We start from the raw sequence: 13,645 nt of genomic DNA, 5'->3' as shown, positions 1-13,645 counted from the left end.
TCCCGGCCTCAGAACTGGTGCAACTTAGACACATTCCGCACTGTTCTCGGCCTCCGTTTCCTCAGGGGGTGCGGTTGGCTCGCTTTCGATGTGGGCGACTCCAGAGAGCGGTCTGAGCTCACCGGGGGGCGGGCACCTCCCTGCGAGACCCAGGTGGGCGCCCAGGAGCCGCCACATGGGCCGAGACGGTGCAGGCGATACCTGAGAAGGCCGCCAGGTGGCGCCAGCCCGCAGCTCCCCGCACCCGCCGTAGCTCCGGCCGCTCATTCTCTCCCCAGTGCCCTCCCGTGGGGATGGCGGGGACCCCCGGGGGTCCGCACCTTAGCGTGGAAGAAAAAACGCGCGCCCCGCCTGCGGCCGCCGCGAGCTCCCAGGAGCCCCCCCCCCCCATTCTCCCCACAGGCCCCCGGCCCCACAGAGCACTCCAACCACTGGTATTTTCCAATTAAATCTTTTTCTTTTTTTTTTTTTTTTATGAAAAAGATCACACAGAATTTGCCAACAAACAAAATGCCAAAAAGAAACTTAAAAAAGGAAAAACAATAATTTCCCCACCCCACCCCCCACCCAAAAAAAAAAAAACAAAAACACAACACCTTAGTCTGGCTTTTCCTTCCAAGATTGTCTGGCGAGGCCGCCGCCGCCCGGGAAGGCGCGGGCCGTAAGTGCTCGGGTCCCTGCCTCCTCCTGCGCCAGCCTGGGGTCGGGTACAGGACGGGGCGGGCGCCGGGTGCTAGACACTCACAATCTAACAGGAAATAAAAAATAATATTCTGCACGTGAGAATGTGTTCGCTGTTGGGCTGCTGCTTTTTTTTTTATAATTCCATAGCTATTTTTTCACAGTTTTAAAAAGTTTATATTTATATATATTTATATATATTTATCTTTATATATATAATTAAAAAGTTGACTCCATTTAAAGGCGTATGATACAGGGGAGCACGAGTCTCATGGGAGAGAAAAACTGTACAGGGGGAGGGGCCGCCTCCCGGCGGGGCGGGCGTCAGCACCATTGGGGGTTTCTGTAGTGTGAGGGTCTGGGCCCCGCGCTGGGGGCCCCTCTCCACCTGGCGCCGGGCCCGCACATCTGCGTTCCGCTACCCCGGGGCCCTGCGCCAAGGGGCGGGCAGCCCCTGGCAGGTGCCCGGAGCAGGTCCCTGGAACTGGCCGGTGCCCCGAGGTCCACGGAGCTGGCCGGCGCGGGCGCCCCCGGCAGGTGCCCCAAGGTCCACGGAGCTGGCTGGAGTGGGCACCCCCGGCAGGCACCCAGGGCAGGTCCCCGGAGGTTCATAGAGCTGGCTGGCGCGGGAGCCCCTGGCAAGTGCCCGGGGCAGGACCACGGAGCTGGCTGGCGCGGGCACCCCCGGCAGGCGCCCAGGGCAGGTCCCCGCAGGTCCATGGAGCTGGCTGGCGCTGGCGCCCCCAGCAGGTGCCTGAGGTCCACGGAGCTGGCTGGCATGGGCACCCCCAGCAGGTGCCCGGAGGTCCACGGAGCTGGCTGACACGGGAGCCCCAGGCAAGTGCCCAGGGCAAGTGCCTGGGGCAGGTCCCTGAAGCTGGCTGGCGCAGGCGCCCCCAGCCCGCAGTGGGAGGTCTCGGCGGCTCCGGAACCCGAGCAAGCGTCAGACTGGTTCCTGGGAAGCCCCCTCCCCTGCGGCTGCAGGGTCCGTGCCCTCCCGCGGGGCCTCCCGGCGCTCAGCAGAGCACGGGCACGCCGTCCGTGGAGAAGATCATGCCCGTGGTGGGCTCGTAGGTGCCGGCCAGGTAGTACAGGCCCTCGCTGTCCTGGTACTTCTTCGTCTTCACCATCTGCTCGTACTGCTCCAGGCCCACCACCAGGCACTTGTGGGACACGGTCTGCACGTCGTTCTCGTCCACGTGCGACGACTGGTACAGCGCGCGCTGCGGGCACGGCGGGCGTGTGAGGGCGGCCAGGGCCGCGAGCCCCGGCTTCCCGACCAGAGGCTGGGCAGGGCCGCGGGCACGGAGGCGCGACGCAGAGGGCCCGGGACACGCGGGGCTGTGCAGGGGCCCCCGCCGCGCTCCTACCTCCATGAAGTCCTTTCTCTGGCTAGAGGCCCGCAGGGCTGCGGGGAGGCTGCGGCCGGACTTCTGGTCCCAGTGCTGCGGGGACGGACAGGCGTTGGCCGGTGGGCCGGCCGCCCCACCAGCTCACCTGGTCCTGGCGCCACGACTGGCCAGGGCTGGTCTCCACCCCCACCCTGGACCCAAACCGCCCGGACAGCTCACCTGGTCCTGGGGCAGCTGCGGGCCGGCTCACCTGGTCTCCGCCCCCGCCCCGCCCCCTGGTCCTGGGGCAGCTGCGGGCCGGCTCACCTGGTCTCCGCCCCCGCCCCGCCCCCTGGTCCTGGGGCAGCTGCGGGCCGGCTCACCTGGTCTCTGCTCCTAACCCGCCCTGGACCTACTCTGCCCAGCCGGCTCACCTGGTCTCCACCCCCCCCCCCCGCCCTGGCCCCACCCCTCCTGGCTCACCTGGTCTCCACCCCCACCCCGCCGGCTCACCTGGCCCTGGTGCAGCTGCCGACCGGGGCTGGTCTCCTCGGGGTGGTAGAACCACTTGACCCGCACCACCATGTTGTTGCCCCACGACTCCCACATGCTCTGGATGCGGCCGATGTAGGGCAGGTTGGGGCGGCCGGCGGACAGGAAGACGGCACAGTCGCCAATGCGGATCATCTCCTTGCCACGCACGATGGCCTTGTAGAAGAGCTTCCGCGCCTTGCCCTTCATGCCGCGCCGCTGCGGGACACGCACGAGTCACCGCGGCCCGGCCCCGGCCAGAGGCCGCCCGAACCCCGCCGGCCCTTTGCCTCGCTGGGCCTGGGGGTGCAGCCCCTCCTTCCCAGGTCCACGGGGGTGGGGGTGGGGCTGCGATGCTGAGACGGGGCGCTGGAACCGACTCCCCTGCGTGGGCTCCCGAGGGCAGCAGGAGGGGCGTGGGGGTGAGACCCCACAGGCCCAAGCAGCACTGGGCCCCCACTGGGGCAGGCGCACCTCGCCCTGCAGGGGCTCCGGGCAAAGCGATTCCCACACCTAAACCCACACTGGCTGCCAGGCTGTCGTCTTCCTGATCCTGGTGCACTGGTGTGTTCATGCATGTGGGTGCCCCGTGTGTGTGCACGTGAGAGCCAAGGGATGTGTCCGTGTGCACACATGTGCATATGCCTGCATGAGGACCAGTGTGTACATGTGTGCCTGCATGGGGACCAGGGTGTACATGTGTGTGCCTGTGTGAGGACCAGGGTGTACATGTGTGCCCCTGCATGGGGACCAGGGTGTACATGTGTGTGCCTGCATGGGGACCAGGGTGTACATGTGTGCCCCTGCATGGGGACCAGAGTGTACATGTGTGTGCCTGCATGGGGACCAGGGTGTACATGTGTGCCCCTGCATGGGGACCAGAGTGTACATGTGTGTGCCTGCATGGGGACCAGGGTGTACATGTGTGCCCCTGCATGGGGATCAGGGTGTACATGTGTGTGCCTGTGTGAGGACCAGGGTGTGCCTATGTGAGGACCAGGGTGTGCCTGTGTATATGGGTGCCTGCCATGGGTTGCACGCCCAGTCACTGGGCAGCCGTCCTGTTTCCCTGGCCTCCAGCCACTGCTCCCGGGGGCCCCGGGGGCTGACCCCACCCTGCAGCAGGCACAGCGTGGGGTCTGGCCGTCAGCTACTGCTGCTCTATTGCTGGCCACTGTGACCGGCTCAGGGCTGAGTCCAGGACCCATTTACTTGAAGGCCTGAGTGGAGGACACACGAGCTAGAAGCTCCAAGCTCTGAAGAGACACCCCAAGCCTGTCACTGTCGACCCCTGAGTGCCTAAGCCTGCCCTGGGAGCTGGGCCCTGAAGCACAGAGGCGGCCAGGGTCTCCGGACCCGCTGTGCGGGAGAAGACGCGGCGGCACTCCTGCCCACAGGACGCCTGCCAAGCCCCACCCTGGGGTGTGCGACGGGCAGGGGACCACGGGGGCTGGTCCCCATGGAGAAGTACGCACACGTGTGTGCCAATGTATCCTGCGGGAGCTGTGCACACCATACACGTGATCGCACCTACGCACGTGTGCTCACAACAGCACACGTGTGAGGGCACACACACGTCCTCATGTGTGCACACACGTGCAGACAGCACACGGCACAGGCTGGCCCGAGAGGGCTCCTTGTGGGTGACTGGGTTCCCCACTCCCTGATGCTGGGGTGCATGCGGGACCCAGTTCCAGCACACAGAGCTCTTTCCAGCCGCAGTGAGCAGCCCAGGGTGGGCAGCTGGTCTCAGCCACACCAAGGAGACTGAACTTGGAACCTCTGTGCCAGAGGGCAAGGGGTCCTTGCTGCTGGGACCACCACCGTGGTGGCTGAGGGACCTGGGTGCGCAGCCTGTGGAACCAGTGGCTGAACATCGTGACAGCAAGGAGAACCAGCTGTCTGGCTGGCACCTCTGAGGACCCTCCACGTGGGCCGGAGCCCCCTGCCAGTCCCTGGCACCTCTGAGGACCCTCCATGCGGGCCGGAGCCCCCTGCTGGGCCATGGCACCTCTGAGGACCCTCCATGCGGGCCGGAGCCCCCTGCTGGGCCATGGCACCTCTGAGGACCGTCCACGTGGGCCGGAGCCCCCTGCTGGGCCATGGCACCTCTGAGGACCCTCCATGTGGGCCGGAGCCCCCTGCTGGGCCCTGGCACCTCTGAGGACCGCCCACGTGGGCCAGAGCCCCCTGCCGGGCCCTGGCACCTCTGAGGACCCTCCACGTGGGCCGGAGCCCCCTGCTGGGCCATGGCACCTCTGAGGACCCTCCACGTGGGCCGGAGCCCCCTGCTGGCCCTGACACCTCTGAGGACCGTCCACGTGGGTCGGAGCCCCCTGCTGGCCCTGGCACCTCTGAGGACCCTCCACGTGGGCCGGAGCCCCCTGCCAGTCCCTGGCACCTCTGAGGACCATCCACATGGGCCGGAGTCCCCTGCTGGCCCTGACACCTCTGAGGACCGTCCACGTGGGTCGGAGCCCCCTGCTGGCCCTGACACCTCTGAGGACCGTCCACGTGGGCCGGAGCCCCCTGCCAGTCCCTGGCACCTCTGAGGACCCTCCATGCGGGCCAAGGCCCTGCCAGTCCCTGGCACCTCTGAGGACCATCCACGTGGGCCGGAGTCCCCTGCTGGCCCTGACACCTCTGAGGACCGTCCACGTGGGCCGGAGCCCCCTGCCGGGCCCTGGCACCTCTGAGGACCCTCCATGTGGGCCGGAGCCCCCTGCTGGGCCATGGCACCTTTTGGCAGTCCCTGGGCTCTGCGGTCACATTGGCTTCTGCAGCTCAGTGCTCCCATCTAGGAACCCGGGTGTGGCTGCCCCACAGCTAACCCTGCCTAGGAGCTGCTGGGAGGGCAGAGGGGAGGGTAAGCCAGGGTACCTGGGTGGGCTTGCCGAACCACTTCCAGAGCTGCCGGGCCGGCAGGAAGGCGGCGATCTTGGGCCGGTTCTCCACGGACGGCAGGCGCTGCCGCTTGGCCAGCTCCTTGGTGGTGGGCAGGTGGACGCCCTCTCTCTTTTTGGGGCGGTTCTTGGTGCCCGCCCCAGCCTGGGCCTTGGGCTTCAGAGGCTGTGAGGGCTGGGCCGGAGGGGCTGGGGCCGGCGCCGCGGGCGCCTTCTTGCCTGGGGAGTGGGCCGAGGAGCGCGCCTTGCCTGCCTGCTTGGGGGCCTTGGTGGGGAGGGCCGGCTGGGCAGAGGGGCCGGCTGCCGCGGCGGGGGCGGCCTCGTCATCCGAGCTGCAAGAGGAGTCCTCGTCTGTGGTGGAGGAGGAGGAGGAGGAGGAGGAAGAGGAGGAGGAGGAGGAAGAGGAGGAAGAGGAAGAGGAGGACGAGGAGGAGGAGGAAGAGGAGGAGGAGGAGGAAGAGGAAGAGGAGGACGAGGAGGAGGAGGAGGACGAAGATGAGGAGGAGGACGAGGAGGAGGAGGCAGGAGACGAGGCCCGGGAGCTGGAGGCGCTGCAGTCGCGGCCGCCGGCGCCCCGGCCTTCCTCCCTGCTCTTCTCGCCTTCCTCTTCGCCTTCGGTCTCGGAGCCGCTGCTGCTGCTACTGCTGCTGCTGCTGCTGCCGCTGCTGCTGCTGCCGCCGCTGCTCTCCGACTCCTCGGCCCCGTCCTGCTCCGCCTGCGCCTTGTCGGGGCTCTTGGGGTCTCCCGAGCCCTCCAGCGCCAGCCCCGACGCCGGCTCCTGCGCGAGGTCTCCATCCAGGGCCTGGGGCCAGGCTGTCTTGGGCTCACTGCTGCCGGCCGCCGGGGCGTAGCTGCCCAGGCCCAGCAGGCCCTTGGGCTCCTGCCAGCCCCCGGCCCCCGGGTCTTCCCGGAGCAGCAGCGCCTCTTTGGCCTTCTTGCTTTTGGGGGACGTGACCCCCTCGTGGTCCAGTTTGACGAGCAGTTCCGCCTCCTCCCCCGGCCTCCGTGGGCCCTTGGTGCCCGACTCCTCGGCAGTGCGCGCCTTCTTAGGCTTGGGGCGGGTGGCGGGCATGGTGATGGGCACGGAAGGCAGGGGCGGCGCAGCCAGGCCTGTGGCGGGGGCTGGCAGCTCCCCGAACGGCTCAGGAGCTGGGCAGCTGGCGAAGGTGGATGGTGCCGGGCTGGGCTGGGGAGGCGCTGGGCGGGACTTGGGGGCTTTGGCCCGCTTGTCCACAGACTCTGGGGGGTTCTTCTTGGAACTTGGGGTGCTGATCGGCTCCAGGGACAGGGGGGCGCTGGGGACCTCATCCGTGGAGCCCCCTTCCTCCAGGACAGCAGCCCTGTCTAGGAGAGAGAGAAGAGGACACATGGAGGCCAGGGACGGGCAGACCCCTCAGGGTCAGGAAGGGGCCCTCACTAACAGTCCTCCGTGCTGGCCCCAAGGGAGCTGCTCTCGGATGGTAGCACCTCCCACCCGTGGGAGATGGGTGTGACTTGTGCACAGACCCCAAGCCGCCCCTGCCTCAGCACCCCCGTCAGGCCCAGGCCAACCTACCACCCTTGGCCTTGGCACTGGGCTTCCGGCCGCGCCCTCGGGCCCTGGACCCCGACTCTTCGGACCCCGCCGGGCCCCCCTCTTTGCCTCCCCCGGTGTCTTTGCTGGTCTTCCGGCTGCGGCGCTTGGCACTGGGCACCAGGAGGGCCGGGGAAGGCTCGGCACCTGCGGGGCAGAGCAGATGGGCTCAGGCCTGGTCCTTGTCTTTGAGTTTCTGGGAGGGCCCCTCGTCAAGGCGAGCAGGAGGGGCCACGTTTGGGGCTGAACCAAGGTCTGCTGACTCTTAGGCTGCACTGAGGAACCCTGAGAAGTCGGGCAGCACCGGGGCCACGTCCTGCTTCTGCCTCTTAGCACAGGGGCCTGGGGGAGTCGTCAGGGTCTCCGAGCCCCAGCGTCACCACCACGCCCGGGGAGGCAGCACCAGCCACACGGGCCTGGGCAGGAATGGTTCTTGTTGGGCTCCTGGGTCTGGGGCCGGCCTCCTGGCAGCTGTGAGAGTCCCACTTCCAGCCCCCATCTGAGAGTCCCCAGCCACGGTTTCTTAGGCCCACTGTGGGTCCCAACAGTGCAAATGGCAAACAGAGCCCAGGGCCAGGGTGCAGAGAGAGGGCACAGGCCTCCGGGGCGGCCCCGGCTGGGGCACAGGAGTGGCAGGCAGCACCCGTCACTCACACTGGATCTTGTAGTCAGGAGGCAGGAGGCGGATGTGTGAGAGGGGGATCCTTCCCGTGTCTCCGTCGTCGAACTCCACGGTGATCAGGTCCCCGTCGTCCTCCATGTCCAGCAGCCCTGGAGCGGGACAGACAGGTCTGTGGGGCCACACCTCTGGGCAACGGGAGGCAGGAAGGGGCCCACGTACAGGTGTGGGGTGGGGGGAATGCCAGTGGGCCTGGGAGCCACGCAGCGGCTGGGCGGCCTCGCCTCGCAGGTGCCAACTTTAGTCCTGACTCCTTGTCGGAAGCTGGGTTCATGAGACAGCCCCATCCTGGCGGGGTGCCGGGGACCCCAACAATGAAGGGGCCGAGGGGTGGGTGACGGGCCTGAGTGGGGAGCTCTGCCCAGCTCTATGCTAAAGGATGCTGGGCGCAGGCGACTCCTCAGGTGTGCATGGTGACAGCTAGCCCCTCTCCCGAATGCCGGCCCCTCCGCCTATGTCCCCAGACACAGGCTGCAGGGAGTCTGACAGGCTAGGGGAAAGACCCGGAAGGGCTGGCACTTGGGGTCTGCCCTAACAGGACATCTGGGCTCCCCACAGCCAGATCTCCTCGTGGTCCTGCCCAGGCTCTCCTACACTTCCACTGTGCTACGGCGTGCACACCCCGCCCCCCGATGCCAGCACTAAACCTGCTCGCTGTGCCTAGCTCGCCCCATGGCAGCACCCTCCACGGCGGCGGCAGCCATCTCCGGGGGACACAGCTCTCCCCACAGCAAAGGCAGACCTGCGGCTGCACCTGCCTCCTGTCTGATCCCCACACCCACACACGCTTCTGGGGCACCTGCTGTTTCATCTGCTAGGGGCCCCCGACGTCTTGGAGGAGCCCCTTCCCCACCTCCGTCAGCCCCTGTGTGAAAGGACGCCGGCCTCACTGCGTCACGTTACGGACAAGGTGGCCCAGGCCCCTACAACAGGCTCTCCAGAAACCATGGGACCCAAGTCTGTTCACCCCAGAACTTGTGTGGGAAAGCGGGGAGCAGAAAACTCTCTGCTGACAAATTGGCTAAGATGGTGCCCTGTGCTCCCCACAGAGCCGGTGTGACACCAGCAGGGGTGACAGTCCTGTGAGAGACTGGCGAGCACCTGGATCAAGCCATGCCGAAAGGCCCCACAGTTTTCAGCTACGGACGTCTTCACACTGACATCAGTTCCACCTGGGTTTGGGTGAGGCAGTGAAGCCACAGGGAGTGGCACGGAGGCCTGGGGGGACAGTCGCTCACCTCGGACCACGGTGCCCGGGTAGAGGCAGCGGTACTGCTGGCTCCAGTAGGCTGCGATCCTGGTCCCCTGCGGCAGGAAGCGCGTGGAGGCCGGCCTCACGTCGTTGATCTGAGAGGGGGCGGGGTTAAGCACCAGGCAGTGGCCTAGCAAAGCTGGGGCCACCGTCTTTGGCGCCTCCCGTCCGGGGTCCGCCCACCCTCCCCACTCACTGCCTCCTGCAGCAGCTGCTCCAGGCAGTAGATGTGGGGCCGGTTCCCACGCTCACCCTCCACCACCACGCGGTATCTGTAAGGCCAGGACAGAGGCTGCGTGAGCAGGTGGAGGCCAGAGACCTCCAGAGAGGGGCCCACCCTGCCCTGCCCCAGCCAGCTTGGCCTCCCAGACGGCTGGGATGCGGCACCAGGACGGGAAGGTGGGTTCTGCCCCCTTCTACCTCAGTTTCCTCCTCACTAGGAGCCCCACCAGACCCCAAGAGGCCAATGCACTCCCTCTGGCCCATCCTGGTGAGCCCCCTGCGCACAGGGCGGGGACGGGGAGTGGAGAGGCAGCCCGGCCCGGCCCGGCCCGGCCCACTCACATGTCCGGCGAGTGCAGCGTCTGCACGTGCCCAGCGTACAGCAGCTTGTCGTCCATGGGGATCAGCACGCGCAGGCCGTCCCTCAGCTCGTCCTTGTCGATGACGCAGGAGCGCGGGGCTGCGGGAGGGAGCAGTGAGACGGGGCTGCAGCCGAGCCTCTGGGAGACCCCGCCTCCTCCCCAGGCCTGCGGGCCACCCCTGCTGTGCGTGTGGTGCGTGTGCATGTGTGTGCGCGCGTGTGTGTGCCTGCACCAGCTCCAGGTGGCTGGGAACCCAGGGGCGGTGGCCTGCACAGCCTTGAGCCAGAGCAGGAAGCCCAGGTCACCCACTGCCACCCCACGCTCAGGACGCCATCGCTGGCCCTGGCGTCCAGCCGCCCCCCCCCCCCCACTTCCCACCTGGGCTATGGAGACCGAAATGCAGGCAACCTCACGGCCACCCCACCCCACAGTCCCGCGCTTCCTTCCCCATCACTGCCACCCTGAGAAGGACTTTGGGGCTCAGGGGGGGCCAAGGGCCCTCTCCAAGGTAGCCTCGTGCGTGGGCAGAGGGCCTGGCTGTGCCACCCCGTGTGCAGTAATGGCGGAAGGACCGCAGGGGCCCTGGCTGCCACGCCCCCTCTCAAGCCCGCAGCATCGCAGGAAAACAGTGGGGAGGGCCCAGTGGCTGAGTCCCACAGCCCTGCATGGTCGGGGCTCGGGACAGCCACTGCGCCCTGCAGGCCCGAGGACCACATGTGTCTGCACGGCTGGTGGCAACGCTGCACCAGCGGCCCCCATGCACCCTCAGGGAGGGCCCAGCTCCTGCGCTTGCTGTGTCCGCTCTACCCCCCCAAAACTCGTACCTGAGATGCCTCCCCAGAGCTGCAGACCCCTGGCCCCAGTGCCTACTGGACGTGAACCACCCACCAGAACTGCAGCTACCTAACCCCGCTGCGAGATCTCCCCGCTCCCTGCAGGACCTGGGTCTCAGGACAGCTCCCCCCAGCGCCAGTCTTCACCCCTCCTCCTCCACACTCACCCTGACACCCCGACATCACAATCACTCTCTGGCCCTAACACACCCAAACCACCCGCCTCTCCCACCTACTGGTAGAATGGCGGCCACAGGCCACTACCAGCTCTGCCTGGGAGGCGACAATGGGACCCTCTCTGATCCGTAGGAAGCACCAGCAGCTGTTTCAAAACCAACCTGACCACGTGGCTCCCCGTGGACAGCCTCCCGGGGCTCCCACGGGGTCTGGCCTTGTCCTCAGGCACAGCTCAGCTGGCCTCCTTTCCGCCTGCTGCAGCTCCTGCGCTCTGGCTCACCTCAGGGCCTTTGCACGTGCCCCTCCCTGCCCACACCCCCCACTGGCTCAGCCAATGCCTTCGACTTCCCCAGGAGCCCTGGCGCAGCCCCTCCGGCACATGGGGCTGTGCTGCTCACCGGGAGTCAGCGGCCGCTCCACGGCCCCTGCCCGAGGCAGGTGCTCATCCTCGGAGAAGCTGGAGTCCTGGTTGGGCTCGAAGTCCTCCTCGGCCGCCATGCTCTCCATCAGCTTGCTCACGGCGCCCCCCTTGCCCCGGTTCTGAGAACAGAGCAGGGCACCCACAGCTGAGGACGGGGCACAGAGGACCCTCCCCGGAGTCCTGGGCCATGGCACGGTGCGGGTCCCGGCGGGGTCCACCCCAGAGGCCTGTGTGTACTCAGCACAGTACTCCATGCTCAGTACTCTCCCTACAGCCAGTACCATGGCAGACAGCTCGGCTCTCTCCTTAGGGAGACCGAGGTAGCACTCCCAGCCGTGGGCAAAGGGCTGGAGAAAACCAGCCTGGGCAGTGACCACCAACATGCCCTCTTCCATCACCTGAGGGCAGCGTGGAGACCCTCACGGGGCTGGCCGCCACCAGGCCTCTGGGCAGTGGTCCAGATGCCCCACTGTGCCCACGAGGCTGGCGCCTCCTGGTCCAGGGGGACTGCCGCTGCAGTTAGGAGCTGTGACCCCCACCCTGGCTCAGGAGCGCAGACAGGGGCCACGGGGGGCGGGGGGCTCGGAGCCAGCAACCACCCCCCCCGCCCCGCACAGCCCACCAGGGAGCAGGGCCCGGGCAGCCTCACCTCCTTCTTCACCTCCTTTCCTTTGGCCTTGGCCTTGCTCCTCTTGGCGGTGGCCAGGGCGCTGGCGTGAGGGGCCCTGGCCTCAGGGGGCAGGGCAGGAGCGCGAGGCGGCTGGGCAGCGGCTCCCGAGCAGGCCTCTTTCCCTTTCTTCTTCTGCAGGGGGAAGCGGCAGAAGGCAGCCATCAGGAGGGGCGGACCCCACCCCATCTGCCCCAGCCCCTCACTCCGGCACGGGCCACCCTGAGCCAGGACACACGTCCGCTCCCCCTGCCCTGGGTAGCTCTGCTTTGAGCCCTGACCGGTATATGATGGCCGGACGGTAGCTGCCGTCCCCCCACCAGAGCCAACGCTGCCCTGAAGGCACCGGCTGCCTGCCTGAAAGGTATTCACACGGCAACGTGTAGGGCTAAGGGGCACAGCCTCATCCCCGCCGTGGGGCAGAGACCACGGAGTCTCTCCTGCGTCTGACGCCAGCAGAGCCTGCGTGCCCTCCTGCGCAGGGCAGGGGCGGGGCAGGGCGGCAGCCACAAAGCTGTCTCCTCCCGGGTTTTCCTCTCCTTCCTTCTCTGTACCTTCCACGTTACCTCCCAAAGCATCTTCCACACAGAGCTGGGAGCTGATTATTTCCTCTTTAACTACAATACCCATTTCTGGGAGTCCCTCCCCTTTATTAAAAAAAAAGAAAGAAAGAAAGAAACTATCTCCCAGTGTGACAGAGGCCCCACCCCAGGGACGTCTATGGCTTTGATAATGACAATGGCAAAATACCATCATCAGCCCAACCGAGCAGCCAGCGCAGAGGACGGCAAGGAAGGACGCCCACCTAGGGATGGCCGCTGCGCCAATGCTCCCGCCATTTGAACGTGGGCACAGAGTAAGAAGTGAAAGCCCTGAGGCAGGCACAAGCACAGGACATAAGACTACGCCGCCGCGCCCGACACAGGCATCCGTATCAGAGGGGCTGCTCTCCAGCTCCCTGCTAACACGCCTGGGAGAGCAGCGGCCAACGGCCCAAGTGCTTGGGCCCCTCTCCCCACGTGGGAGACCAGGAAGCAGCTCCTGGCTCCCGATTCTGGCTTGGCCAGTGCTGGCCATCGCGGCCACGTGGGGAGTGAAGCAGCAGATGGAAGATCTTTGTTTCTCTGTCCCCCTGCCTTTCAAATAAATAAATAAATCTTTTTAAAAAATAGTCAAAATAAAAACATCTCAAAAAAGCTATTGTGCAGTCCATGGAGTGATCTCCACGGTGGCTGACGATGAACCTGTTGGTCCGTCTCAGCACGCTGTCAAACACTGGCCTGGGCGGGCCCTGGGCCTGGCAGGTAAGGTGCCACTTGGGATGCCCACATCTCACACCAGACAGCACGCATTCAAGTCCCAGCTCCGCTCTCCATTCCAGCTCCCTGCGCAGGAGGCCAGTGAGCGCCGTGGATGGAGTGTGTGTGTGTGTGTGTGCGCGTGCCTTTCAGAGTGAAACAATTTATGAAAAACCCGAGACTGAGTGAGCGTCTGGTCCTGTCTCCCAACAGCCCTGGCTGCTTGCACACCAGGGTGGGTGGAGCCAGGGGCTCCAGCAGAGGGCACCGTCTTGGGAAAGGCCCAGAGAGCAGCATGGCCCCGTGGTTACAGCCCAGGGTGTGAGAACCCACACTCAAGGCTGGGCTCTGGTGCTCACCGGCGGGGGTGGCCCACGGGAAAGTGCAGTAAGCAGCGGAAAGCTACCTCACGTGGGTCTATGCCAGCTCAGGAAATTAAACACAGGCTCCTCTCGCCACGGTGCCCAGTTACTGGTGTCCCCGCAGTCCGCGAACATTAACCGGGAAATCCCAGGGATGAAGCATCATTGGTTCTAAGCCGTGTGCCGTCTCTCACCACCTGCACTGCCTCACCTGGCACTGGATCACCGCTGCCCCACACACCACGCTGCCTACCCCCTCCTGCCCCGCACACTGCGCTGCCTACCCCACCCCGCCCCGCACACCGTGCTGCCTCCCACCCCCGTCGCCGCCCCACACACCGCACTGCCTACCC

At 66.4% G+C, this 13,645-nt stretch overlaps 1 protein-coding gene across 2 annotated transcripts in view; it reads right to left on the bottom strand.

Moving 5' to 3' along the window:
* Window positions 1-542: 542 nt before the first annotated feature.
* TNRC18 (trinucleotide repeat containing 18) overlaps window positions 543-13,645 on the bottom strand; it is a 74,164-nt gene continuing 61,061 nt past the window's right edge. For both annotated transcript variants that reach the window (XM_062180448.1, XM_062180449.1), the window contains 11 exons: window positions 11,615-11,767; window positions 10,943-11,084; window positions 9,515-9,632; window positions 9,147-9,222; window positions 8,937-9,045; window positions 7,674-7,790; window positions 7,002-7,166; window positions 5,424-6,790; window positions 2,526-2,762; window positions 2,052-2,126; window positions 543-1,904 (listed from right to left, as the gene is read on the bottom strand). In XM_062180448.1, the coding sequence (XP_062036432.1) occupies window positions 1,698-1,904; window positions 2,052-2,126; window positions 2,526-2,762; window positions 5,424-6,790; window positions 7,002-7,166; window positions 7,674-7,790; window positions 8,937-9,045; window positions 9,147-9,222; window positions 9,515-9,632; window positions 10,943-11,084; window positions 11,615-11,767 (2,766 nt within the window). In that variant the 3' untranslated portion in view covers window positions 543-1,697. The remainder of the gene's footprint in view (window positions 1,905-2,051; window positions 2,127-2,525; window positions 2,763-5,423; window positions 6,791-7,001; window positions 7,167-7,673; window positions 7,791-8,936; window positions 9,046-9,146; window positions 9,223-9,514; window positions 9,633-10,942; window positions 11,085-11,614; window positions 11,768-13,645) is intronic.

This window comes from Lepus europaeus, chromosome 21 (genome assembly GCF_033115175.1).
Source record: "Lepus europaeus isolate LE1 chromosome 21, mLepTim1.pri, whole genome shotgun sequence".
NCBI classification, from domain to species: Eukaryota; Metazoa; Chordata; class Mammalia; order Lagomorpha; family Leporidae; genus Lepus; species Lepus europaeus.
The sequence above is the reverse complement of the archived record's forward strand: the minus strand, read 5'-3'. Positions and strand labels throughout refer to the sequence as shown.